The sequence below is a fragment of the Panthera pardus genome, unplaced genomic scaffold, assembly GCF_024362965.1.
Source record: "Panthera pardus isolate Hobbes unplaced genomic scaffold, ASM2436296v1 HiC_scaffold_3, whole genome shotgun sequence".
Lineage (NCBI taxonomy): Eukaryota > Metazoa > Chordata > Mammalia > Carnivora > Felidae > Panthera > Panthera pardus.
The window spans coordinates 6,734,954-6,760,601 of record NW_026526876.1 but is presented as its reverse complement, the minus strand read 5'-3'; the positions used below and the strand labels follow the sequence as shown (position 1 = coordinate 6,760,601).

Sequence of the window (25,648 nt, the reverse complement as noted above, 5' to 3'; positions counted from 1 at the left end):
GAGAGAGAGAGAGAGCGCACACAGGGGAGGTGCAGAGACAGAGGGAGACAGTGGATCTAAAGCAGGCTCCATGCGGACAACAGAAAGCCAGATGTGGAGCCCGAAGCCACAAACCTGTGAGGTCATGACATGAGCTGAAGTCAGATGTCCAACTGACTGAGCCACCCAGGCACCTCTATTTATTTATATTTTAAGTTTATATGCTGAATTTAGTTGAAAAATGAGATCTTGTAGGATTTGCCATAAGCCCAACTAGCATCCAGGAGATTCATCACTATCTTCACGGACCTCATGCTAAAACTGCCAATGGAAAATCCATCTGCTTGAAAAGAGCTTTTTACAAATTAAAGCCCAAGAATTGTAGTAATGGTGTAGGCAGAGGCGACATTCACATATTCCCTTTGTACTTCCTCCCATTCCAAGGGGAATGTTGCCTGATTATCTTTGATCTGGAAAGTAATGGGAACATTCATTTCTCCTGAAACATGGTTTTCATTGCTAGAAGAAAGAAGGTTTTGAGTAGCCATTGCACCTTAATAATCATTTAGAGAAACTTAATGTGTGATATTTTTGCATGAGAAAAAAATGAGTGATTCTCCCACAGTGCAGAAAGTTTCCCATGTGCCAGTCGAACTTCGCTATTAGCAGTGCAGGGCTGTTTGACAAAACTTTTGTGGCTGGACAGATTCGGGGCAGAAGTGATGTGGAAACTTTCCAGAAGGTGTTACCAACCAGATCTCCAATTCATCAAAGTGGTTTTCTTTTCTTTTCTTTTTTTTTAAATTTTTTAAAATGTTTATTTTTTTGAGAGACAGAGCATGAGTGGGGGGGTAGGGGGCAGAGAGACAGGGAGACACAGAATGGGAAGCAGGCTCCAGGCTCCGAGCTGTCAGCACAGAGCCTGACGCGGGGCTCAAACTCACAGACCGGGAGAGCATGACCTGAGCAGAAGTGGGACGCTCAACCGACTGAGCCATCCAGGCGCCCCATCAAAGTGGTTTTCTTTCTTTTTTTTAATGTTTATTTATTTTTGAGACAGAGACAGAGCATGAACGGGGGAGGGTCAGAGAGAGAGGGAGACACAGAATCTGAAACAGGCTCCAGGCTCCGAGCTGTCAGCACAGAGCCCGACGCGGGGCTCGAACTCACGGACCGCGAGATCGTGACCTGAGCCGAAGTCGGATGCTTAACCGACTGAGCCACCCAGGCGCCCCATCAAAGTGGTTTTCAATTTAGCTTATAAATTGAGGGTGATGGTTTTCAAATAAGGAGTAGTAAATACTTGAAATTCTCACGACATGATTTTACGAGTGCTTTCAAAATCGAGACACAAGTGTCTACATGGAAAGATGTACTAGAAGAAACTTAAAACACCCGGGTTGCTGTTCATCTGATCATTAGGTAGAATTAGGTGAACATTAATCAGAAATGAAAATCAAGTGTATGTAAGCATACTCGCTCCCCTTTAGAGCACCTCTTCCAAGATTAAATAAATGGGCACAAATGAAACACTTAACAGACACATATACTGCTAATGATAAGGGGCCCTGGGGTCTTTCAAGAAGAGTTAGATGTAGAGCCTACTCTGAAGAAGCTTATGTTCTTTGAGAGAGTGAACTTGTAAAGTCAGTCTGTGTGGCAGAAATAATCATAATAGCTCATTCACTGTGTGCCAAACCCCGTTCTAAGCACATTCTGTTAACTCCTTTAATCCTTACAACCTTGTGAGGTTGGTATAGTAACTAGTATGGGTGAGGAAACTGAGGCACAGAAAGGTTAATAAGGAAATTTTTCAAAGTCATCCGGCTAGTGAGTGACCCTGGTCTGGTCAAGTTTATATGCTATAAACAATAGTGTCTTATTCTTGAAAGAGAGCAGTGAGTACTCATAGGAATGATTTTCTTTCTTTTTTTATTAAAAAAATCTTTTAACGTTCATTCATTTTGGAGAGAGAGCGCAAGCAGGGGAGGGGCAGAGAGAGGGGGACAGAGGATCCCAAGCAGGAACTGTGCCGACAGCAGCAAGCCCGATGCGGGGCTCGAACTCATGAACCGTGAGATCGTGACCTGAGCTGAAGTCCAGCGCTCAACCGACTGAGCCACCCAGGCGCCCCAACATATGGCCAATCTTATTTCTTGTGTTCCTCATCCCGACACCTATCTCTACTGAAATATCTTCAAGCAAGTTCAGAGATTATCATTATTTCATTTTTTTTCTGGCCACATCTATGTCAGTCACATGCCTTGTCGGTGATAACGACTCTTAAATGCAGAGCCTCAGGCGGTTATCACACTGTTAAAGAAACAAAACAATATTATCAGATAGCCCCTCAGATCTCCTCAAATGCCATACAGATGCATGTTTACAGTTGATTTGTTCAAGTTGAGATCTCAGCAAGGTCCACACATTCTGCATTTGATTGCTGTTTCTCTATAGTAGTTCCCCCATTTTTCTCTTTGCCATTTATTCACTGAAAAAATTGGGTCATGCGTTTTGTAGCGTTTTGCACGTTTCACATTTGGCTGATTACATCCTTTTAGTCACTAGTGTTTCATGGGTGTCTCCTTGCCCTGTAGTTTCTGTTAATTGGTGGTTAAGCAGAGAGGCTTGATCACATAGAGATATGCATTTTTGGCAAGAATGCTTTATAGGTGGTGCTGGGTATTTCTTGTTGCCTCGCATCAGGGGGCACATGATGTTTAAAATTTTTTTTTTCAAATGTTTATTTATTTTTGAGAGAGACCGAGTGTGAGCAGGGGAGGGGCAGAGAGAGAGAGAGAGAGAGAGAGAGAGAGAGAGAGGAAGACACAGAATCCGAAGCAGGTTCCAGACTCTGATCTGTCAGCACAGAACCCATGCGGGGCTCAAACTCACAAACCGCGAGATCATGACCTGTGCCGAAGTCGGATGCTCAACCGACTGAGCCCCCAGGTGCCCTATGAGGGCGTATGATTTGTGACTGTAGCTCTTGTTAAGATTAATGGCTGGGTTTTAGGTGCTGTCCATGTGATTCCTATAGGAGAAAGTTCCCCATCGGCTTTTCACCTGTTGTTTTTGGCCATCGTTGATGATTTCTGTCTAAATTATTTTGTTAGGTACTGGTTAACTCGTACTGCCAAACATCTGTGGGCTCTTCAAATAGTAGCTATGATCAGCCAAAACCCAACATTTGTGTTTGGGGCATACCAACGAATGCAAACTAAATGAAGCATTAATCCTCTCTGACTTAGCTGTACCGGTGTCGAAGGATACGAACGTATGTGTATGTGGGCACGCACGTATACACAGACGTTTATTGTGCTTTTCTGTACTTGGAGAGAATTAAAACTGGAAATCTGTCTCTTCTTCATACCCTGGAATATGAGCTGGCCTCTTCGTTACCAGGGTTTTTTAGCTTTTTAAAATTTCTTAATCTCTGAAGATGATTAAAGAACATGCCAAATAATTCTTGACATTTTTTGGTGAGGAGGAATCCGTGGGTTATGGGAAAGCAGTTCTGCCAAACTAAGATCAGTTCCAAACTGGAGTCCAGCCTTGCTTAAAATTCATTTGTGTTCAGTGCTTAGATGGCTCAGGTCCTGTAGGGCTTCGCCTTCCCATTACTTGGGAACCAGAATTAGTCCTCAAAAGGCAGTTTGGTGAGAATAGAAGTAAGTATGAGTTCTCAACCAGGGCATAAAAAAGCTTGGTGAGCTCCTGCGTTCCAGTGAGCACTTAACCTTTTCAGTGACTGTGTTCTTGTCCAACAGGTGTCATTCTTCACCCTTCTGTAATAGCAGTTTCTTAACCAGCTCTTCTTTCTTACTATTCCTGTTTAGTTACCCATCTTGTAACTAAATTATTGCAGTCTCCCCTTTATGATGTTCTGAAACTGATTTGGTCTCGCACAGTTTGTCAGTAACTGATTAGAGAACTTGCCATCAAAATACTCTCCTGTGCCATATATTCCGGAAGCAGAAGGGATACAACATACCCTCTTTGCCATTTACTCTCTCGATTAATCTTACTTTAGTTCTAACCTTTCAAAAACTTCAATTTATAGCAGGCATGTAACATGGTGTACTATTCATGTGTCATGCAATTCTGGCAGGAGCAGTTCTCTAGCTCAAGCTTCTGGTTAACTTTTTCGGAGAACTTAATTTCTAGTTACAGGTATTTTGATCAATGAGGGGGCAAAATGAAGCAAAACCTGACCTTGGATTATCCATTTATTCAGGAAATACTTGTGTTGCTGAGATACGGCAGGTGCTGTTAGGAAAAATACTGAGTCCTTGGAGTGCCGGATCTCATTATCATGGTCAGAAGTCATCCGGATGAACATTTAGGTCCCGCATGGGGAGGTGCTGGTGTTCAAATACTGACTGTTCCTGAAGAAAGAAACATAAATGGTGGCTATGTGGTAAATGATGACTATTTAAAAATGGTATAGTGTGATTTTCCCCCCTCCTATGCAGTTATTAAATGATTGCTGAGCCACCGCTGGTGTTTTAGAATTGGGAGAGTTATCTTTGAAATAAGGCTTTCCTTCTGCATTAGGTAGTGGAAGGTACCGGAAAAAGGCTTGTATTCCCCTTCTTTACAGCAGTGAGCAGCTCACTTTTGAGGGCAGGTTGTCTCTGCATCAACACAAAGGGTCAGTAAAAGCCTTCTTGTCATTGTCATTCACGAGTGCCGTTTAGTGGTAACAGATTACCGGAAGGCTCTCCAAATTACCTTAATTGAATGAAAATATATGCAGAATCGTATATATGAAAGAAATTGATTCCTGCCGTTGCCTTTCTGGATTCCTAGTGACATATGATGATAAAAAGGATTATTACAGGTGAAATCGCATATGGTGGTGTGAACTTTTGCTTTGGGATAAGCTAGTGGGGCAGTACGGCACGGGAGTTTAGTGTTCTCCCTTCCCAGAGTGAAGTCAGCTTGGAATAAAAGGTAAACTGTGATCCTTAAGCAGCCACATAGAAAGGAGAAATAGATAAGACCCTCTATCTGATTTTCCTGAGCTAGCCTAACGTGGTCATGTATGTTCATTCTTTGCTCTAAGAAGACCTTTCTTAAATCAACGTCACAGGTGGATAATATGTCCATTCAATTTATAAATTGACCACTGACACATGATAGAGAAAATATATTCATAAACCACATTTTCTCACTTTATCTCTAATTGAATTGGGGTATTTTCCTCCTGTTTTTGGCTTGCTTATAGATTTGGATAGCATAGAACAATCAACGACAAGTGTTCATGGAAATAAGAAAAGATTTATTCCTTGAAACTGACCTCATATTCTTCACCTTTCAGTGTTTCAGATTTTAACACTGCAGTGTTTTCTCACCCCCAAGCATTCTCCAGTTCTCTGACATCAGCTGGGGGTCCAACAATTCAGTTGCTGGACACTATCTAGCTGGAGTTGGAATCAGATCCCCACGTTAAAGGGGTCAGCCCCCCAAATGGCCCCACTTCAGATCCAGCTGCCAGTGGGGTACTTAGGCACCCACACTTCTGCTTGGCCAATCATGAATTAGATAGGGCTCCCCTGACTCGACCCCCAGGTTGCGTTATTTGTTAGGGCAGCTCACGGAACTCAGGAAAACACTGTACTTACGTTTATCAGTTTAGTGTAAAAGAGACAACTCGGGAACAGCCAAATGGAAGAGCTCTGTAGGGCTAGGTATGGAGAGAGCGGGCAGAGAGCTTCCATACCTTCTCTGGGCTTGTCATCCTTCTAGTACTTTGATGTGTTCACCAACCTGGAAACTCCTGGAACTCCTTCTTGGGGGAGAGTTTATGGGAGTTTCATTACATAGGCACAGTTCATCAAATCATTGGCCATTGGGTGATGGAACTCAGTTTCCAGCCCTTCTCCCCTCCACGGAAGCTAGGGGGTGGAGCTAAAAGTTGTAGCCCTCCTCTTTGCCAGGTTTGTTTCTCTGGAGACCAGCATCCCGTCCTGAAATTATGTGTGTGTAGTGCCTGTGGGAGAGGCCCTCTCCTCTGTCCCTTCATTAGCATAATCTCTGGTTTGGTTGAAAGGGGCTTGTTATGAATAACAAAAGACTCTTCTATCACTGGGGGGGAGGTACTAGAAGGGTCATAGGAGGTCTGTGCCAGGTACTTGGGACAAGTACCAGATACATTTTTTATTACAACACAGACACTACAGCAAAACTACCTTGCACACAGTAGACCCAGAGCTTTGGATCTGTAAGCTTTCTAGGAGGGCTAATCTATACTTACCTGGAAAGAAGAATGGGTACCGTATCATTTTGGTAATGGATGGTTGATTTTGTGTTGTGAAAAAGATTCCTATGCTGTATCTCCCAGGACCAAACGGGTACCTTCACTGTGATGCTAAATTGCCTGTATCTTACAGTTTTCTTTATCCTAACCTACTCGTTAGTGAAATTCATATAGGATTGGGTCTGGAAGAGTTATTTATGGCTGGTGGGAATCCTTATTGGCATTGTAGGAAGATGAGGGAAGACATTAATGTTTGACAAAAAAATTAAGAAACTAATATCTGCTTTGTGGCTAATAACATTCCTCTAAGTAAACTCTTCGAGGAGAAGTCTGATATGACTGTTTTCCTAGCTCCTCAACCTGGGCGCCGCTAAGTTACCTGTCAGCTGAAACACAGAATGCCTTGGCCTGCGGCCTGGGGCCACTCGCTGCAGCTCAGGTCAGTGGCCTTTAGCCAAGAGCAGGCTTGTGTTTCCTTCATTGGGTTGTACACGTGCTCTTTCCTTCACTTGGTGGCACATACGAAAAAGGTTTGAAGCACTGATTGAAACAATACTGATGGCATCATTAGACAATATGGTTAGTGTCCTTATTTCATTTATGGGTGGCGGGAAGTTCAAATGGTATTGTTAGGATCTTGTGGGGTTGACCAAGCAGGAAAAATAAATGTGACCTAAGACCGGTGGGCACTTTGGTTCGTTGTTAGAGTTCGAGTGAGCCGTTCTGAGAATATCTGCTGTGCGATGCGTTGCCTCTGCCTGGACAGTGAGGTGGGCTGGAGGCCACTTGTGTGGGCTCTGGGATGTTGATGAAAACCAGAGCAAGCCTTGTGGCTTTTCTTGACCCAGTTTTCACAAGTTTGTGTAGTAGGTGCCCTGTCCCACTAGAAGGATGCTACCAAAAGGTAGGAGTTCGTTATGTGGGTGATTTTTCAGAAATCCTAATATCTCGCTACTGGTGCGTGGTAACATAGTAACTTGAAACTTTGGGGAGCTGATGAGGAACTTAAGTAGAGTGTGGAGGGGTCTGACTGGGAGGCAGAGGTTGCCACATGGCCTACCCATCGGAGAAGAAAGGCTCACTGACCATTCTGAATGGCAAGTTTTGTTGGATTTGATCAACACAGCATTTGTGTCTCACTTGTCTCTGTGGGACCCCTTGTTGATGTGTTGGAAGATTTAAGGCTTAACATAAACGCCCTGTGGATTTGGGTGAGTTTTAGGCATGACGTGGATTTAAAGTGTCTGAGCACCTGGACGGGATGCTGAGTACCTAGAGTAGCTAGAAGAATTTGATGGTTTTGTTTTTTTTTTTTGATTCTATGCGTACTCTCTCTTTGTGAATTACCTGTTCCTAGTCTGTGTTTATTTTCTAATTGGGGTATTTGCTCTCAAATCCACCAGGAAGTCCCTTATGTCTATGGACTGACCTGCTGTGCTGTAAACCTTCCCCCTTCCTGGCCAGAACTCTCAGCGCCCTAAGAGCAGTAATGCTGTGTGAGTGGAATTAGTGCAGGCACCTAGCAGGTTAGACCTTTCTTGTTAAGAATTGTGATGGGTGATGGTATAAAAGAGAGCTCCGAACAAGCTGGGGACAAATGACAAGCTCAGCATTATTACACATTCTTCCCCTTCTCCCCTAAACTGGGGTGGAGGTGTGCTGGCAGGGATGGGTGTCCACTTGGAACCTTCTCAAGGTGGGTGTGTAACTGGAATTTCTACCCTTAGATTCCCATGGAGGCTGTGGGGGGGATTAAAATATTATTGAACTTAGCTGGTACATACACCTTAAAAAAATCTCAAAAGATATCATGTGTGAAATATTACAAGATTTTCGGGGTATGGAAATGTTCAAGGTGGATTAGCAGATATATATATGAAAGTGCCTAGATTTGTGTTTTTAAGGACATTTTACTTGTTCTCTAGGCCTCAGTAAATTTGGGTTTAGAGAACAGATTGGTCTCTTTTAGAAAGCTCGGGTGTGAGTAGCAAGGAGATTATAATTGAAAGAGAAACAACAAATACTTAGTGTAGAAAAACGGAAACACAGCAAAGTAGAAAAAAATGACCCATAATTCTAGCACCTGGAAGTAATCACCAGTCATACTTTTGGAGAAAGACCTGTGTGTGTATTATAAATTGATCATATGCACATATGCTTTACTGAAATAGTTTATTAGACACATTACTTATTGCTTGATTAAAAAAATCTCTTACTAACATTTACTAATGTCAGTAGTCTTTTATGGTGTGGGTTTTTTTGTTTTGTTTTTGTTTTTGTTTTGTTTTTGTTTCTGGGTTGTTTTTTGTTTTTTGTTTTTTTTTTGGTGGTGGTGTAGTATTCCTGTTACGGATGTGTCGTAATTTTTCTATCTAGTCTAGCATAAATATCACGATGCTGAATACTTTTCTTTGCATAATCTTTAACTTCCTAGAGAATGAATTCTTAGGAATGGACTTACTACATTAATCATCAAGGACATTTGGAGATGTTTGCAAGATCTTGCCCTCTAGAAACTGGACCAGTTTATATTCACAGCAGTAATAGCTTCATTTATTTGTCTCTGTCCATCTGTCTACTGAACAGATGTTAAGGATCTGTGCATCAGGTGCAGTTCTAGGCAGGGAGGCAGGTGGGAAATAGGATTTCTGTGCTCCTGGAGCTTAAGGTATCATGGGGATGGTGGACATCACATAACCACAGACCGATGTGAAAGTACAGCTGTGAAAAATTCTGAAAAGACTGCCCACTTCTTCATACTGTTATTAACGTTAACGTTGGGATTCCTGGAACGCCTGGGTGGCTCAGTCGGTTAAGTGTCCGACTTCGGCTCAGGTCACAGTCTCACAGTTCGTGGGTTTGAGCCCCATGTCGGGCTCTGTGCTGACAGCTCAGAGCCTGGAGCCCGCTTCGGATTCTGTCTCCCTCTCTCTCCCCCCGCTCCCAGTCATACGCTGTCTCTCTGTTTCTCAAAAATAAATAAACATTAAAAAAATTAACATAAGGATTCCTCTTATTTACATGTGGTATTAGAGGCAAAAATTGAATTTTAATTTTGTGGATACCTAGAAGAATTTGATGGTTCTTTGGATTCTGTGTGTATTCTCCCTTTTGTTAATTACCTGTTCATATTCTTTGTTTATTTTCGAACTGGGATATTTGCTCTCAAATCCATCAGTCAGTCCCTTATATCTACCCCAACCCTCCCAGCCCCCACAGTGGGTCATTTCAGCTGGGGCTCTGTAGTTTAGACAAAAGTACAAAGGTACAAAGTTGTTTTCTTTATCTCCTTAAAGAACCTGCAGACCTCACAGGAGAGCTTGGGACCATGGGAATCCAGAGCAAGTTCTGCTGGCCAGTCTGTTGACTCTACCTGCATGAGTATCTGAAGTCCTGTTTATTTCAATAAAGCCTTGACATTTGTGCTGCATTGGTCATCCTGAATGAGCTGTCTCTCTGGTATTTTTAAAGAGTTTGGATTAATCAGGACTTGGTCAGTTTAGCCTGAGGAATTGTATTTGTTTGTTGGTAGGAGACATCTGGCTCAGAGTCTGATCAAAGCAGGTGTTGTTGGCTTAAATGCTAGCTCAAAGGTGTGGCTGCATATAGAAACTCATAATAGTGACATTGTGCATAATTGAGACAAAATTACTGGTGACCATAGAGGGGCTCATGTCATCAATGTCAGAGCTAATGGTTAGTGGGATCAAGGGACGAAGAATCATCACGAGTCTCTCTAATGTTAAGTTTGGAAGGATGTTAGGGCAGATTGTCTGTTTCATTCCAGGAAACTTGATGAACTCCCCATTTTACTGTGATAGAAAATGAGCTAAAAACATTTTTTTTTTAAATTGTTGGTTGATCAGCTTTGGGAGCAAGTTGGGGGCTTTTCAGCCTTTACACTCTCCCTGAAGACTTTTGTTAACCAAATAAGGTCTCATAGTAAAATGTAGTCTACAGAAACTAAAACACTTCTTTTGCCTTTGCCTGGAGTCCATAGAATCTGCTAGAAATTGTTATGCCATTGTGTCAGAGCAGTACCCCTCTAGGCACCGATAGAGAAATAGCAGAGTTCTCGATATTACAGGTTTAAAAAAAAATCTGTCTACCCCAGGAGAGGTCTGTGAATCATCTGCCAGAGGTTGGCAAGGTAGAGAGTGAATCGTTTCGGTTCTTTCTTTGGCAACAGAGCCTCTGAGGCCCGAGCTTATCAGATGAGGGAGATGCTTAATGTTTAGGAAGCACTGGTGTTAGTGGCCTCCCACCCACCCTGGTTCAGGACGTTGCCACTGTAAACCTACACACAGCGGATGATACAAGGTGGGAAACAATGAGTGATGGTTGGCTGACCCTGACCTACACAGTAACTCCTTTCCTCCTGCCAGCCCCCCTCTGAGGAAGGTAATATCAATCCCATTTGGCAGGAATGGGCCTGTGGCAGAGAGATGACGCCACCTGCCTGAGAGTGCATAGCACTAAGTAGAAGAGCCGAACTCCAAGGCTAGGTAGTCGGGCTTTACCACTGGTTTTCCTAGTTTCCGGTTGAGCACCACTGGGATGCTGGCTGTGGGTAAGAACAGGGACTTTTATTGGCACAGTAGTTAAAAGGAATCTACAGAGCCAGTTGCATTTCTTTCTTGTTGCTCACACATTTTTTTGGTTTAAAAGGTATCAGACAAGGGGTGCCTGGGTGGCTCAGTCATTTAAGTGTCCGACTTCGGCTTGGGTCATGATCTCACAGTTCAGGAGTTTGAGCCCCGCGTCGGGCTCTGTGCTGACAGCTTGGAGCCTGGAGCCTGCTTCGGATTCTGTGTCTCCCTCTCTTTGCCCCTCCCCTGCTCATGCTCTGTCTCTCTCTGTCAAATAAACATTAAGGAAAAAATTTTTAAAAGGTATCAATTTTCCCAGTTTTTTCTTTTTTAGAGAATTTAATAATTTAATTAACTTTTCAATTGGGTTTCAGTACTTCTGACTAATCTCACAGTTAGTTGCCATTTTTTCATTACTCTTTATTTTCATTACTCTTTATTATTTTTTCATTACTCTTCATTATTTTTTCGTTACTCTTTACCAGCCATTGTATTTTTAAGGTATATGAATCCTCCCTGCAGCATCACCAGAGCAGTGAAAACAGTAAGGGACTGTTTTTGTCTTGATTTTACAGATGTGTAAATTGCTTGGCCGCAGAAATAGCCCTGTGTCATCTTTATCAGTATTTCAGTGATAATCATTTAGCGTCTCGCAGAAGTAATTTTCTCCCCTAGTCTGCCATTTAGCCCCCTCCCACCACATTTCTTTTTAATTTTGCTAAGGTGAGAAACAAAGCAGTCTTTGTGGGTAGGTCAGCCAGCTGCCTTATCGGTCTTTTTGTCTATACTACCTGGCACAATAGCTTGTGTATAACCGTGATATTTCTCTACCTGTGGCCATGTGAATTACTACGTTGGACTTCCCCCAAATCCATCTTCCACACAAAAGTGTTGAACTGTGCCAGAAGGGCCTGTTGGCATATATTTGTTTATCTCTTCTACCCAGAACAAGCCACCTTCCAAACTGCTTAGCTGTATGGATGAATAACCGTGTTTTGTGATATCTATGGGAGTTCAGAGTTCTAAGTGAGATTTTATAAATTTTTGGAACTCGTTCACTCTTACGTACCCAGGGCTGGAGGAGGAGAGGCGCGGCACGGTATTAGCCGACAGTGACTCATTCAATGCTCAGATTGCTGGAGATTGCAAGACTGGGACATAACGGACAGTTCCGAGTCTAACATCCTTCATGTCCTGCCCTTCTCTTGAGCTTATCAAAGAAGTTAGGGCCCTCATCACTGTAGTAATTTAGGTAGAAAAGGAAATGAGAGTAAGTCCTTGTTTACGATTTTATTTTCTCGTTTCTGAAATTACTCGGATATAAAGTTGTGTAGTTGGAACTGTGTGTTCCTCATTTTATAGCCAGTGATTACAGAGAATTGAACGAGTTACTCCGAATACTCCATTTGGAAATGAGGTATGAAGAGTTAGAGCCAAGGGAGAAATGAGAATTTCAGGCGGTCCTCACCCCTCCGTCCCCTGGCGGGATGCTCTGGGTACTTGTAGGTCAATCGCTCATGTTTTTGAAGGTGTTCTGTGAGTGATTTGTACATCGTAGTTTCAGTTCTCGCTTTTTCCTCTGCTAGGTTCTGGGAAATCCCTAGTGGTGCAGTGGGGGTTCTTAAGATCTCAAGAGAGACTGATTCTTACTGGTTTTTTGATTATTCCTACCTAGCTCCTTTGGCTTCTGAGTAGTGGCTTTAAAGAGTAACTGACGTTTTCGTGATTCTGTTTGGTAGTTGGGTGGTGGTCCTGCTGGTTTAACCTGAGCTCTGCTATGTGTCTGTATTCAGCTAGTAGGTCTGTGGGTGGAGACTAAGCTCAGTGGGGATGACTGGGACCTCTGGACCTTGTGCATGTGGATTTCCATCATCAAGGACGCTACTTGGGCTGCTTCACGTTTAGACTTGGTCACTTTCCAAGAGGGTGAAAGTGGACGCTGTGGGCCTCCTAAAGGCTTAGCTTTGGAAGTCCTACAACAACCCTTTCTGCTGTGTTCTTGGGGTCCCAGTGAGTCTGAACTCCAGCCTGATTAGAGAGGCAGGGAATAGTCACATTCTAAAGAGGTGATTCACTGGTGGCTATTTTGATAACAATCTACCACATAACCTGAAGTGATGCATTAATATTACAGCAAAAAAGCTAACTTCTAGATGCATCGCTGGATCCTTCAGTGATCTTTATTGCCACCAACAATGGGAAGTTTTGCTGTTACTATTTCAAATTTGGTGAAATCACGTGTCGAAGGTACGTAGATTGACTGCAGTATTTTAGAGATGGTCTCCATTCTTACAGGTTGGGTGGGAAGATTCTGAATCAGAGGAACAGAATCTTGCTTTCCTATGATCGAATAAAAGAAAATAAGCCCACTAGGTTGTATGAGAGGTTAGTGCCATGTTGATAAAAAAATTAATAATTTGAATTCAACAAATATTTGTTGCACTGTTATTTTGTTGTAGTTACCTATTACAGGTGATTTGTAGAATTCAAAGATAAATTAAGCTAGTTAAACATTTAGGACAAAATTGCTCACAATTTGATCATGGGAACAGGCTTGAGAAGGATGGGAGGGAGCGACAGGGTGGACCCCATGTAGACATAGTGTCTCTCTGAGGACAGGCTGGTTCTGATGTTTTGGAAATAGAAATAGTGCTTAGGAAATGCTTTTTCCTCATCTGTGGAAGGTCAGGGAAGGAGGTTTTGGTGACCTAGATTGCAAAGACTGGTCATCTTGCATGGTTGACTGGTAGACTCTTGGCTGCTCTCGGATAGAATTTTTGACCAAGGTTAAACTCAACTACTGGGCCAGCTTAGCCGATTGTGGGAAGTGATGTTAAGGGTTTGTATCATTTGAGAAGTTGGTGGAGTACAATATTCAGGGATGGCTCCTTTGTCTTCTTGCTTAAGGCCAAGTAAAGTTGAAAGATATCTTCCTTCCACCTTCAAAATTCTGTGAGTTGCTCTGTGGTCAGAATACAAGCCAAACACATTCCTAGGCCTTACTGAGTATGGATATCAGTGGACAAATCCTTGTTCTTCAGAATCATAGATCGGAATGTTCTTGAAGATCCCATCCTTGGGACTGTGTCTTTCATGAGAAGCGTGAGGAAGAATTTGGAGGTCGATGTGGAGAGGTTGTTTGAGGCAGAGCTTTGAAACCAGACCTTCAAAGGGTGGTGCAGAGAGGTCGATCCCCAGTCCTTGGCGAGCCTGAGTGGGACATGAGGCTGTGAGCCACCTGGGTCGGCCTGTGGGCTGGCGGAGATTCTGGTCTTCCCGGTGTGCCAAGCAGGTGTCCTCATTTCCTGTATGAGCCGGCATGAGAAGAGTTGGGCAGTATTACCCTGAGGGGTAGAGCAGTGCCTTGGAAGTATGATGATGGGACGAGGGCACACACTGTTGTCCTTAACAGTCAGGGTTCTTGGTTACAGATGGCAAGAATTTATTGTAGCCAATTTGACCCACATCGGGATTGTCCGGGGCAATCCGTGTGAAATTTGTTCTCAGACCGATCTAATATGCATTTGAGAGCATTTTCTGTTATCAGCTTCACTGAACTTAGTTTTTAGGTACACAAAGACTGTCTTCGCTCACAGGAGACTCCTTCCCTATGAATACTTTAAGATGTTTGATCAATGGCTGTTTTCTCTTCTGCTGTAGATAAAGGGGAGGCTCTGTTTATCTCTGTTGACTGGTTAGGGATGGGGATTATTTGGTGACAGTCTCCCCAAAGGGAGAATTATAATCACAAGTTTATAATCTTTTTTGATCAGCTAGTTTAAAGACTGCTGTACAAATAACTTAATCTCTGTTAGCTTCTAAAAATCTCCACAGGCCATTTGTAGGAAAACTTCCTTCCTTACTCCCTTTACTCCCTGTAGAAGTTGCAGGCTTTTGAAAAAAAAAAAAAAAATCCCTGTTGCTCTAATGTCGTATTTGCGTGTAGTTTTGTCACTAAAAATAACTGGCATAGTGACGGGTTGCCTTTAGGATTTAGGTTTTTGGGGTGAGAAAGAGAAGATAAGGACCAGTCATAATAAAGGTTCTTACTTAGAGAAAGTGAATGGGGGGAAAAAAAGAAATGCTGGGGGAAACAATGTTCATGTCCACAGAGATAGCCTCTCTGAAGTATCGTAAAAACTGCTCTGCTCCTTTCTGCCTCTCCCCACATCTCGTCTTTGACTGACTTTCTGGGACTGTCCTTCTCCTCCTCAAAACTGCCCTGTGAGTTCATCTCCAAATGGTCAGCCTTTGGAGAATGGGAGCCCTGCAGGACCAGCCCATGCAACTCGATCTTCCTCTACACCCCCTGGCACTGGTTCTAGGCCCTGAGTCATCACCTCCGCTTAGAGAGGCTGTGAACTTTTATAGAATTATTTAGCATATTTTGTTGGTGGACGATCAGAACATGTGCTTGGACAGCGTTCAAGACAGTTGCAGATGTGTTGAAGATGGCATGTGTTCAGACCTAACCTGTGTAAGTCACATTGTGTGATGTTTGTGTGCTTGTTCATTTCTGCGGGAAATGGCCTTCAAGACCCCAATTTATTTTTGTTCAAGTGTGAAAGCAGTGCTGAGGAAGGATGTGTGTGTGTGTGTGTGTGTGTGTGTGTGTGTGTGTAAATATTTATTTTCAAGAAAACAGTTTGTTTTAATTGTAGTAATATATTTTGTCTGCCTGCAAAGGTTAGCTGCTGTCCCCTCAAACTGAGCTTTGGAAGAAAGGGCCAGTTTTGGTGTTTTCCTCGGGATGGTTTTCACAATGATTCTTTGTTCTGTTATTGTCCTGAATTTGATCTTAGTGTGTTTTCGGTTTTTCACCCTATAGGGTGGTTCCAGACACAACCACATGACAGGTGGTGTTCAGCTTTTGATTTGGGGGGTTGGTAGGCATTGAGCTCATTCAGAACTTCATTTCTTTTATTTTTTTAAAGTTTATTTACTTTGCGATCTGGAGAAGGGCAGAGAGTGAAGGAGAGAGAGAGAGAATCCCAAGCAGGCTCTGCACTGCCAGTGTGGATCCCGACGTGGGGCTCGAACTCACAAACAGTGAGATCATGACCTGAGCTTAACTGACTGAGCCACCCAGGTGCCCCCAGAGCTTAATTTAAATTCCTGAAACTTTGTTCTATAAAGTAACATTCATAGGTTCCAGGGATTGATTAGGACCTGGTGTCTTTTTGTTTGTTTGTTTTTTAATTCTTCTTTCAGTGTTTATTTTTGAGAGAGAGAGAGAGAGAGAGGTGGGGAGGGGCAGAGAGAGAGAGGGAGACACAGAATCAGGAACGGGCTCCAGGCTCTGAGCTGTCAGCACAAAGCCCGACGCGGGGTTTGAACCCATGAACCGCGAAATCATGACCTGAGCTGAAGTCGGACGATTAACCGACTGAGTCCCCCAGGCATCCCATGGACCTGATATCTTTGAAGGCCTCCATTTTCACTGCAGTCCACCTGTGGCCCCCAAATGTTTACATCTTCTCCGTGTGTGGACGATACTCTTGGTGCTCCGGCTTCCCCCAGAGCCTGAGGTCACAGCATCAGCTCGAATCCAGATCTTATCTAGACACCACCAGTTCATCAACCCCCAGTCTCATCAGAATCATCCAAATCAGGTATGGGTGAGACAGTGTGATCCATTGTGGCACAAGATTCCTCTCCATCCGCGAACCCAGAAGCAAGAAGACAAGTGACCTTGTCAGGCACTGGATCGCATTTCTGGAGATACCCATTCAAAATGGGAGAACACTGAAGGAAAAAAGGAAACAGCAGTCCCAAGCAGTTTCAAAATCCAGCAGAGCAAATTCCGTTAGGTTTCAAGGCCCGGGGATAGCCCTCTGCCTTTAGATAATTCCTAAAGACAGATTTCCAAGAAGTAAAAGAGCCTGTTCATTAAAGACTTTTTCTCGCATGTTGCTGAACATTTCATCAGAAACAATCCTATCAATTTGCTTTTTTTACCAGCAGTGTGTGATATTAGTGATTCGTGTACCTGGTCGCGTTAACCCATTATCGTCGGGGGAAAAATAGGTGTATATATAAATGAGACCTAAGTTTTGCCAGTTTCACATGAACAGAATTTTTAACTGGTTTTGGTGTTAGTGAGTGCCTTTCCTAATTTGTTCTCAGTTTTGCTTTACTGAGCAAAACTTTACTTTTTCATACCCTTGCCAATTTTTCTATTTTCCTTGACTTGTGTGATGTCTTTATGTATATTTAGAGTTTCCTGTTTTGTATTGCAAGGATTTTCCCCAGATTTCCCTTAAAATTTTTTAAGTTTTTTTTTTGTAATATACGGAATTTGCTTTTTAAGACAGACAAACCTGCCGATTTTCATAGAGAACCTTTTGCAATTATAGAGAACCTCTTCTCTACTGGCTTTCAAATGAAACTGAATTTAAAATAAATATTTGGCACCTGAATGGGCAAGTTACATGGAAAATTCATGTTGTACCATGCTTACTTCTTTTTTTTTTAATGTTTTATTTATTTTTGACAGAGAGAGAGAGAGAGACAGAGCATGAGTGGGGGAGGGTCAGAGAGAGAGGGAGACACAGAATCCGAAGCAGGCTCCAGGCTCTGAGCCATCAGCACAGAGCCCGATGCGGGGTTCGAACTCACAGACTGAGTTCATGACCTGAGCCGTAGTCGGACGCTCAACTGACTGAGCCACCCAGGCGCCCCCCATGCTTACTTCTGAACATGATGTGTCTGGGCTTCTTGGGAATTCACATTATCCTGTAGTAAAGCCCGTCTCCCAGAGCTGATCCAGGAGCCACGGCCAGGAGCTCTCTGCTCTTGTCCTGCAGTCCCGTCCGGCTAGTGTGGCACCCTGAAACTTACAACTGTCATCAGAAACACCAGGCTGAGTAGATGGAGCCCCTTCATACATCTTCTGAACCCATACATCTTCTGAAGGGGTGGAAAAGGGTTTGGATTGTAGACGTGTTGTTTGAGAAGGTAGATATATGCATAACAAACCAGGAGGTGTGTATGCTGGAAAAAAGTATCCTTAGTATCTACGGGAAGCTAAGATGTGTTGCAAATGCTTAACAAACCTGACTTTGTTACAGAGTTTCCATTCGGTAGAATCCCAGAGAAATGATCTTGTAAGCTTTATTGACATAGAGAGGAATATGGTCAGTGAGTATAGCATGTTACAAAACATATTGTGGTCTGATTTTAATGGTAGAGAAAAAAATGGGTGTCTATGTACAGAAAATAGTTTCCAAGAGACAATGATTATTTGGGGATAATTGGACTTATATATAATATATGTTAAAAAAACCCCATATATTCTGTACATAATATTATGTATATTTTTCTTTATCTTTTCTGACTTATGTATAATATATATTTTTAAAAACTCATATATTCTGTAGGTATATAAATAATACTCTTTGTATTTTTCTCTTCTTTATCTTTCTGAAATTTTTGGCTTTTCTATACTGGACATGTTTTGTTGGCATAATGTAAAACATTGGTACCTTACCTCCCCTTTCCCTAACCCCAAAGAAATGGCTCAAGATAAATAATTATTTGAAATACCAGTGTATCGAACTTGAAGTTGACCGTGCCATGATGTTTTTTTTAGCTTGTAATGGTTGCAGAATGCTTGAGATTCTTCGCTCGGTCATTTATGCTATGTTTGAGGGAAAACCATTAAACTATGGCATCGAAGTGTAACCCTGGAAAGGTGGTAATACTTTAGTATCTTTCAATATATTTGCTGAGGTAAATGATTTTTGTAGTGGTATTTTCATTTGCAAAAGTGTTAGCGTCTCTGAACAATATAAACTTGAAACACTGAACGTTGTTTTCTATCGTATTGAAGCATAACGGATGATTTGTAGTTAGTAACAACTTTAGGTCATTTTTATTTACTGTTTCTTAATTCTGAGAAATTCTTTGTTGCCTTTCAAAATATTATATTAACTGTATGTTAAAACACATTTTTCTGCTTTTTGGTATGAATTTCTTATGCCCTCAGAGTGGTGTCTCTTTTATAGTGCTTGAAACTTTTACTTTTTATTTGTTATTTCTTAGGTAAACGCAAAGCACTGAAGTTGAATTTTGCAAATCCACCTTTCAAATCTACAGCAAGGTTTACTCTGAATCCCAATCCTACAGGAGTTCAAAACCCACACATGTGAGTATTCCTGGTAATCAACTAAAAGGCTCAGCTCAAGCAACGGTTTTAACGTTACTGTATTTTATGAATTTTCCCAAGTTGAGGGGTTGGTATTTTCATTCTTTTACGGGCCATTTGAAATACTACTATTTGAACTTAAGTAGAAAATTATTGATTCTGTAGTCTGAAGTAGAGAAGCATAATTTTCCTTGTTAAAGTTTAAACTTGAAGGGAAAAAAGAGCTGAAGATCCAGATACCTTGAGATCGTCAACATTTTTCTCTTTCTGAACTGAGACTATCGTTTAGACCTTTCCCTCTGGATTTCCATTTAAATTGTAAGTGGTACTTAGGGAACATAACTCTCGCCTCTAGATCTGTACAAATCGTCCCTGCTTACTGGGTGACAAAATAGAGTCCCATTCTATTTTATTATGATGAGCTAAATTCCTGTAAGATTTTCATGTCACAGTAAATTGGAAGAATGTGTGCCCGTCAGTGTACAGGTGTCAGTGAATATTTTTAAAATTTATTCCCTACAAATATATTTTTCCCTAAATATTTTTATTAAAATGTAAAAATGATATTTTAGCATCACTGAAAGTCACTGAGTGTATTAGAAACATCTGTTAATTTAAAATACCTCCAGAAGAATATTTACAGACACCTTTGAAGTGAAGTGATGTATTAAATAATGATGCCTCCCCCTTTTACCCCCCAAGACCTATCATGAGTATGAAGGGTCAAAGCCAGTGGCTTCACATTCATACTCACGTTCATAAAATTAATTTTTCCTAGTTCCGGGATTGAGAACGATAAAGCAAGCAAATGGCAGAAGGTATGGTTTAAAAAGCAGTCAGAATATAGTATCTGCAGTTTTTAATCATTCCTTAACAATTTTTATTCAAACCTTGTTAGACTACAAATTGATTCATACTTCCCAAAAAAGCACATTTATGGCTACTTTCTTTCCTTTTGATGTCTGGCAGGCGTCGTATTTGCAAACAGTAACGAACTGGCAGGAGGTAGAGTGTCTTGAAATAGGAATGCTAAAAACTATTTTGTTATTTTTAAACCATCAGAGTATAGAAGGGGGCTGTGTGTGTGTGTGTGTGTGTGTGTGTGTGTGTGTGTGTTCGTTCTTAGGTTTTCACCTGTGACTTTAAACCAATGAAAACTAGAGTGACAGCAGTTCATTTGACTGGGAATAGGACTGCTAATTTTATTAGACTGGTGTTCCTAATGAGATTTCTTGTCAGAGCTCAGTTCAGCGTCCCAGCCTTTTTACCTCCTCGAAAACATCAAGTGGGGGTTATATTGAGGAAGGAAACTCTTAGTACCTCTTAATTAGTCAGAACTCTGGCAGCAAGGAAACATTTTTAAAAGAACCTCCTTCCTCATTTCCTAGAATTTCTGGTGAAAGCTAGTACAAAACTAATTCTTGAACATGGTCCATTTCTATTACCTTGGTTGCTAGCTGAACTACGTAGTTGAAGTCTGCGAAAGAGGATATATAGTAATCGCCCAACTTAACAGATCCTCCCCCTCTCCCTCTTTTTTTTTCAAAGCCCCCTTGGACACACAGAAAAACACCCTGACTTACATTTAGAACTGCAAAAACATTTACATACTTGTACTCTCATCCTTTGAGAGTTTCATGTATTTGGGAATTCATGGACAAAATCTTGTGTGTGCGTGTGTGTGTGAACGGTAAACAGGGTGAAAAAAAAGCTTTCTTCCAAAATTTGGGTCCATCATTTTTTTTTTAATTTAAACCTACCACTTTATAATATCCTTATAACCAGCTAGGTTTCTTATCCCTTGTCTCGTCCCAGCAGGTGTTAAAAGTTTGAGAGGGCATGGTAATAAGCATTCTTATTCTATAAATAAGAAGTGTTTATTCTATTTTACGATAGAATCTTAAGATTTTGGTTCTGGGGTGTAAACATTTCAGACCCAGACCTCGTTTTAATTTTCTTACTGTGCTGGTCTGTTATTATGTGGATGAGGAACAGGTGAAACTACTAACATTGGTATTGGTCAAAGACCGTCGTTTCAACCTGTTATTTATTGTTTTGCAAAAGAGAGAGAGAAAGTGAGCAGAGGAGGGGCACAGAGAGAGGGACGCATGGGATCCGAAGCAGGCTCCAGGCTCCGAGCTGTCAGCACAGAGCCGGTTGCGGGGCTCGAACTCACACGAGATCACGCGAGATCACGCGAGATCACGCGAGATCACGCGAGATCACGCGAGATCACGCGAGATCACGCGAGATCACGACCTGAGCCGAAGTCGGCCGCTTAACCGACGGAGCCACCCAGGCGCCCCTTAAGACCATTGTTTCAGTATGTAGGGCAGCTTACGTCTTCTGACTCCCTACACCCTTCCATCAGGGGATCCTTCTGTGCTCTTTCTCTGGGTTGTGCACCATCGGGCACTAAAGAACCACTGTTGGTTACTTGCAGCGTGGGGATTTGAAAAAGCTACCTCTGTGCCATTTATATGTGTTACCTCCTTCTAAAATTTGCTTGAACTCTTTTTTTTCCCCCTTTAACTTTAGTTACAGATATAAATAGAAAACTTGCTCTTGAATTTAGGAAAAGATAAGGTGAAGTATAAGCAACTAATGAAGTTGAGAGATGTAGCTCCCAGGAGCTACTCTCCCATCCATCTGGCATGTAAGATTTAAAATATTAAAACTGTGTCCTTATTTTCTGGGAACCAACAGTTCAAATAAAATTCTAAGAAATAACAGTTGGCTGTAGAGATTCAAGAAATGAGGCATAAAGTAACACAGATTGAATGTCAAATGAATGGTGCAGGAGGGGATAAGATCACTTTCGGATAAACAACTTGGTGAAACCTTTCACAAAGAAGCAAGATTTGAATTGGGTTTTGAAAGATGGGCAGAGAAGGGAGAATGACATTCTGGTGAGTGTAAGTACAGATAAGTTTTGGGGACTGTGTGTAGTCTGTTTAATTATATAGCACAGATGTTACTTGCAGATTACCTAGTTCTATCACTGGAAACTTTTAGCATTTTTTTCCTTTATTCTTGCTGTTCTATAGTTATATGAAGATCTATCTAGGTCTGGATCATCTTTCTGTGCATGGAGGAACCATTTTATTTAGTTCAGGTATCTGTTTCTGAGAAAATTTCTGCTTTTGTTGTGATCAATTCCTTCATGTATTTCCTAGTCTCCTGTTGTTTGGATGTTGGACCTTTTGAATTTCCTGGGTCTTTGTTTTCTTTTTCTATATCCTAGATTTCCCTTATTTACTGATCCTTCTATGAAATTTTCTATTTTGGCATTTGATTTTAATTTCCATGAGTGGATTGTGGCTTCTTCTTAGTATCTTACTCTTTTTTTTTAATGTTTTATTTATTTTTGAGAGAGAGAGAGAGAGAACATGAATGGGGGACGGTCAGAGAGAGGGAGACACAGAATCTGAAGCAGGCTTCAGGTTCTGAGCTGTCAGCGCAGAGCCCGATGCGGGGCTCGATCCCACGAACCGTGAGATCATGACCTAAGCCGAAGTTGGATGCTTAAACGACTGAGCCACCTTTAGTATCTTATTCTTAATTTATCTAGAATTAAAAAAAAAAATTTTTTTAACATTTATTTATTATTGAGAGACAGAGAGAGATAGAGCATGAGCATGGGAGGGGCAGAGAGAGGAGGAGACACAGAATCTGAAGCAGGCTTCAGGCTTGGAACTGTTGGCACAGAGCCTGACGTGGGGCTCGAACCCACAAACCGCGAGATCATGACCTGAGTCGAAGTCGGACGCTTAACCGACTGAGCCACCCAGGCACACCTACTTTATCTGGAATTTTAAGGTTCTTTTCTATCCTCATGGCAATCCATTTCTTCAGGGTGTCAGTTTTATTTTCCTTTGTCTTTCTTCTTTGTGTTAGTTTATTTACATGTGTCTTGTAATTCTTGGTTGTCCATTGATAGTTGAGAGTGAGGAAATTAGAAGGCTGATGGGTAGCTCTGATACAGGTGAGTATTCTGTGAATGGTCTGAGAACTGGCTGTCAGGCCAGGAATATTCAGATGCCAGAGTGAGTAGAGCCAACATTCACCATTAGAGGCCTCTTTCTCCTCAGATAGCATGTTTATTTTCTTTAAAGACATGCTGTCTTCCCATTTGGGGGGGTGGGGGGAGGTAGAGAGAAAAGGAGGAACCAACTGGACCTTTCTTACAGAAAGAATTTTAATGAACTTTTCTGCTTCTAGGCATTCGTACCTTCCAACTTTGGATCCTCTCTATGATTCTTTTGGGACTATTGTTTATTTTTCCTCTCTGCTGAGTGTTTCCCTCCCAATGTGTTACAGGTGGTAGTTTTCTCTATTACTGTTCCTCCCCCACAAGGAAAGTCGTCGTCGTCGTCGTCGTCGTCTTCTTCTTCTTTGTCGTCTTCTTCTTCTTCTTCCTCTTCCTCCTCCTCTTCTTCTTTTTCTTCTTCTTCTTCTTCTTCTTTTTCTAAGATTTTACTTTTCAGTAATCTGAAACATGGGGCTCAAACTCACAGCCCTGAGATCAAGGGTTGCACACTCTACTGACTGAGCCAGCCAGGCGCCCCTATTACTGTTTTTTTTTAACCCCTTATTATGGAAAGTTACAAGCATATCCAGAAGTAGAGAGTTATAGATGAATCTGTATGTATTTATCTGCATGACAAATACATAGAAGTTTTAGTGGTTAATGTGGCCAATACTGTTTTTATCTATTTCTCCACCTTCCTTATTTTTAACCAAACCTCAGATGTTATTCTATCTATAAGTATTTCAAGATGTACTTCTTTTTTTAAAAATTCTTTTGGAATGTTTTTAATTATTTTTGAGAGAGAGCACAAGTGGGAAAGGGACAGAGAGAGAGGGAGACACAGAATCCAAAGCAGGCTCCAGGCTCCAGGCTCCGAGCTGTCAGCACAGAGCCCGACACAGGGCTCGAACTCACAGACCGGGAGATCATGACCTGAGCCAAAGTCGGACGCTCAACCAACGGAGCCACCCAGGTGCCCTAAAGGACTCCTTTATAAAAACACAGTCACAATACCATTATTATATCCAGTAGAATAAATCTTTAATATCATCATGTAAGTGAATTACTTCACCATTTTTTTTTAAAAATACTTTGAAGCAGGATCTAAACAAGGTCCTGTACTACAATTGACTGATGTCTTTGAAACTAGAGTCCCTTCTTTTAGAGGTGATTAGTTTTGCTTTGTCTACACATTTGTGTCTGCTTTCAGACCTTCAGAAATTTGCTGGAATCTCTCAGTTTCTTCATCGTTTATTTCCTTTTTTTTTAATTGTACTTTTGTTGTGCGTCCTTCGAGAGTGAGGAGAAACCTGAACAGGAAGTGTAGGTTTTTCCCCCTCTGATACCCCACGGTGTTCTTATAAATGTGGCAGTCTTGTGCTGCAGTCATGTTCTGTATGTAAATCGGACACGAACAACAGTAGGTATTCTCCTGTGAGGTCTCTGCTTCCATCGCACTGAGTAATGTGTGAGTGCTCGTCGAGCACAGAACCACTGAGAATGCACCAAATACAATTGTTTTCCTGAAAGAACAGCCCTTTTATCCTCACAACATATCCGAATTGTACAAGAAGAAACACTAGCTCAAAAGAATACATATTAGAAATAATGCCGAGTACAGATATATTTGGGGGCTTGAGCTAAGCGGTTCGAAACCATATATTCCACGTTTAAAAGAATCTCTTTGTTGAGACCAAGAAGGTCTCTGGGATCTCATTTATTTTTATGACAGTTGAATGTTAAAAGGCTCAGTTTGTGCTACGGGACACTAGGAGTCGTTTGAAAGAAGTTTTAAAGCTAGTTAATAGCTAGTGGTGTTCGTCATTTCATGGTAAGCCTACTCAGTAGAGCTTTACAGTAAAGCATAGAATAGCAATTAGAAATTACGTAGCCGTGGGGGTACTTGGGTGGCTCAGTCAGTTGAGCGTCCAGCTTCAGCTCAGGTCATGATCTTGCCGTTCATGAGTTTGAGCCCCATACTGGGCTCACTGCTGTCAGCCTGTCAGCGCAGACCCCTCTCTGGATCCTTGGTCTCCCTCTCTCTACCCGTCCCCTGCTTACGCTCTCCGCAAAATAAATAATAAAAAATAAATCGTCTAGCCACTGTTGCTGGTTAAATTGTGGAAACTTTGTCTTTTAAACTTTATTATTTTGGATTAACCATTTCAGTTAATGTTGGAAGACCTGGTTTCTGTCCTTACATCATCATTATCCCTGTGACCTTGAATGTGTCATGTGGCACTCTGATCGCAATTCAGGTGTTGAATTCGCATAGCGACTTCCATTCTTTTACATGGTAAATTGGGGCAGGGAGGGAAAGAATTCAGCCAGGTGTGTGCTTTCTTCAAATCAGAGGTTATGGAAAAGCCCGGGGGGGCTAACTGTGTGTGAGTTGGGAGAGGTCTCTGTAGTCTTGCCCGTCCTTTCTCCAAAATAGTCCCTGGGACATCTCTGCTCAGCTCCTAAGTGTGAAAACCATGGGTCTACACGAGCTGCAAAGTTTTCCCCCATCTCTGACATTTTTTGATGCAGGCCTAGTGACTTCTGTGCTGGAGTACTTTCACAAAATGGCAGTCATGGTAGAAATATTTATAGCTACAAACTAGTACTCCAAAATTTAAAACACCAAGTGTATTAAATAT

The 25,648-nt window shown here is 41.8% G+C and overlaps 1 protein-coding gene across 2 annotated transcripts in view; it reads left to right on the top strand.

Moving 5' to 3' along the window:
* The window catches only part of MAP2K4 (mitogen-activated protein kinase kinase 4), a 134,330-nt gene that overhangs the window by 18,819 nt on the left and 89,863 nt on the right, over window positions 1–25,648 (top strand). For both annotated transcript variants that reach the window (XM_053893182.1, XM_053893183.1), the window contains one exon: window positions 18,874–18,976. In XM_053893182.1, coding sequence (XP_053749157.1) covers window positions 18,874–18,976 — 103 coding nt within the window. The remainder of the gene's footprint in view (window positions 1–18,873; window positions 18,977–25,648) is intronic.